The sequence below is a fragment of the Pinus tabuliformis genome, chromosome 2_2, assembly GCF_031772625.1.
Source record: "Pinus tabuliformis cultivar Carrire ecotype Pingquan chromosome 2_2, CPIR1, whole genome shotgun sequence".
Lineage (NCBI taxonomy): Eukaryota > Viridiplantae > Streptophyta > Pinopsida > Pinales > Pinaceae > Pinus > Pinus tabuliformis.
The window spans coordinates 603277516-603280178 of NC_142300.1; the positions used below are offsets into that span (position 1 = coordinate 603277516).

The 2663-nt window shown below is 43.1% G+C and overlaps 1 protein-coding gene across 1 annotated transcript; it reads right to left on the reverse strand.

Moving 5' to 3' along the window:
- Positions 1-1078: 1078 nt before the first annotated feature.
- On the reverse strand, positions 1079-1855 carry LOC149194104 (aspartic proteinase NANA, chloroplast-like). The gene is made up of 2 exons (XM_089407546.1): positions 1669-1855; positions 1079-1548 (listed from the first exon to the last, which is right to left on the reverse strand). Exons 1-2 carry the CDS (start codon positions 1853-1855, stop codon positions 1079-1081), a joined length of 657 nt encoding a protein of 218 aa, XP_089263672.1.
- Positions 1856-2663: the final 808 nt, after the last annotated feature.

Genomic DNA, 2663 nt, shown 5'->3' on the forward strand with positions numbered 1-2663 from the left:
ACAATTAATTCCATAATTATTTTACTGCAGTCAACCATGCTTTTAATTTTACTCCACGCAATGGCATTAATGTATGTTCGTATGCAGGTTTGGGCAATCAACGGTTGAAAGGAGTGAAGCAAATCGAACGGCGAAAATGATATCGGAAGCCCTGAGCGCGGACTTGAAAGTTTATCAAAAATTATTTAAGATGTTGTGGGGTCCGCTCCATCGCATTGCAACTTTACTCATGTTAAAGACCCCGACCCTATGATATTGCCGATAGCGATGTGCCGATAGCGATATCGGCGATCGCTCGTCGGAAATACAAAAGCTTCTTTATAATTCCTTCACTTCGACTTTGCCGATGCGATATCGGCGATCGCAGTTGAAATTATATTTTCAACATTGCCTTTGTTATGCATCAATCTAACATCTTCCTACCTTTCGTAATATGTTTTCCAGACCATTAGATCAAGCTGCAAATTTCTGAAATGGGTTTTAATATTGAATCCATGTGTTAAAAAAATTGTTAAGTCCCTTCTCATATGTTTCTGAAAATTTCACAAATCTAACAAATCTGAGGTGGGACAGCTCATTCATTTTGCGATGGAAATAAATGTATTACTGAAAAATCAATTTTGAATAACAAAGATGCTCAGCCCATGAAAATTTTGAGAACCAGAATATGGGAAAAAGTCATTTCCATTCAACCAAAGAATCTCCGCAATAAAATTATTAGCAAACAAATCAATTACATCACAGCTGAACAAAACACCATCATGCCTGATGGTAATATGTAGCTTTGTCCAATTTCTCTAAAGTAGTGGCGTCTTCATTAATGTGAGATACAAGAATTATCGGAAGCACCAACATGTAACTAAAAGTCATCCATGGAAAAGCAATATATTTGGAAACCTATCGAATTAGGCTGGCAACAGAGTTGTGACTAGTAATCCATGTACTTAGCTTCTCGTTTATCTCCTGTCACAAGATCGCCAGATTGAAACAGCGACTAATGCCGTTCAATGTCTTTTATTGGAAACTAATGCTGAGTCAATGACTCAGACCCAAAATAAGCAATTAAAGTCTACCTTCATTATTGAACTGAACAGTCAGCAGGAGCAAATCCAAGAAGAGATTGCTGCACGTCGTACTGAACGAAGAAATTTTGCTGCAATAGATTCTCAGTAATACTTGGCGCTGGTTCTGTAACGGATCTGAGCCCCAGGCATCTCACGTCGTCCTCGATCTGCAGGATATAATTCTCTGGCGGCGGTCTAAATGTTTTGCCTCCTTCAAAAACAATTGAAAATTCAGGAAACTCCAATTCATTCACACCCGAAGTGTTGAAGCAGAGATCAAATTGCTGTGGAGACAACGTTGTAGCCATAGGATATGTAATTGTCACATTCATGGCCTCCAGTATTATTTTATAGGCCTCCTCTGGCAAATATGTGACAGAAATCCCAGAGTCTATTATTGTGCCCCGGTTGCCAAATTCATCCAGCTCCCAAACATTGCTGGATGTAGGAAGTTTCTTCGATACCCATGTAATAGAATGATGATCTGCCTTGCAGAATCAGAGTATATTATTTATGATGATTTCTTCGATACCCACGTAATAGAATGATGATTTGCCTTGTAGAATCGGAGTATATTGAATTGGCCCTCTCAACAGTGAGCAACCTGATTCTTCTATGATGTCTCCAAATACCAGAGAGCTCTTCACAGTGGTGGGCTCTAAATAGTCTCTTAGGCAGTAAGAGAATTTACCTCCATATAATCTGGCTGTTTGTGCTGCAAATGAATTAGGTCCTCGACCTAAACCCAACACGCCTCCTGATCCGGCCTCTCTGTGGCCTTGGTTCTCCATTCCGCATCCTATCAACGCATTCTCTGCCTTGAGTGTCCTCCCAGATGTCGAACTCAATGTAATTGTGTCATAGATATATGGACCTGTGGAGAAAGAGTCATCCAAATAATTCTAGGTATATTTGCATGCCATTTTAGGGTTAATAGTACATGATATTGGGTGTATGGACCTGCGATCCGGTGACTCCACCGTGGGAAGTGAGTGCGAGGAGTTCGTGCGAAATGTGAAACGAAATGAACCTTGGACGAGTTTATAAGGTGTTGGGCGAGTTGAAGGGGCGGTCCCATGAGTTGGGCGGGCCAACCCTCTTCCTAGGTGAGACAACACATTGTGAACGAGTCAGCTTTGGGAGTTGCGCTGGGTCGGCCGGGTGAGATAACCCGCCATATATTGGAGGGCGTTTAGAGGCAAACGACCATCATTCGATCAACACGAGTTCGAACAAAGAGTTCTGAAGTGCATGGATGAGCCGGCACGATGGGCGGAACTCGGGTGAAAAACTTGTTTTGAAAAGTCGAATGGAAAAGTCGGGTGAGAAACTCAGGCGAAAAAATCGTGTAGAAAACTCAAGCTAAAAACTCGTGCAGAAAACTCGGGCGAGGTCATCGTGTAGAACTCGGGCGAGGCCATTCAGGGAGGACTAGAGTGAGGTCATTCAAGCAGAACTCGGGCGAGGTCGTCGGGCAGGAAACGCGGTTGAGCTCGTTGGCTGACCTGGGTGAAGTTGTTTCGAGCGAGCCGGGAAAAGTCGTGCGGCGATCCGGGTGAGGTCGTTCAGACGAACAGGGTGAAATCGTGTGGCGACCCG

What these genes read in the sequence shown, in the direction of transcription:
- LOC149194104 (XM_089407546.1), bottom strand. Translation starts at nt 1,855, where the DNA reads ATGGAGAACCAAGGCCACAGAGAGGCCGGATCAGGAGGCGTGTTGGGT. An exon ending in AGACATCATAGAAGAATCAG is followed by an intron (nt 1,549 to 1,668) that starts GTTGCTCACTGT and finishes TCTGCAAGGCAG; the next exon opens with ATCATCATTCTATTACATGG.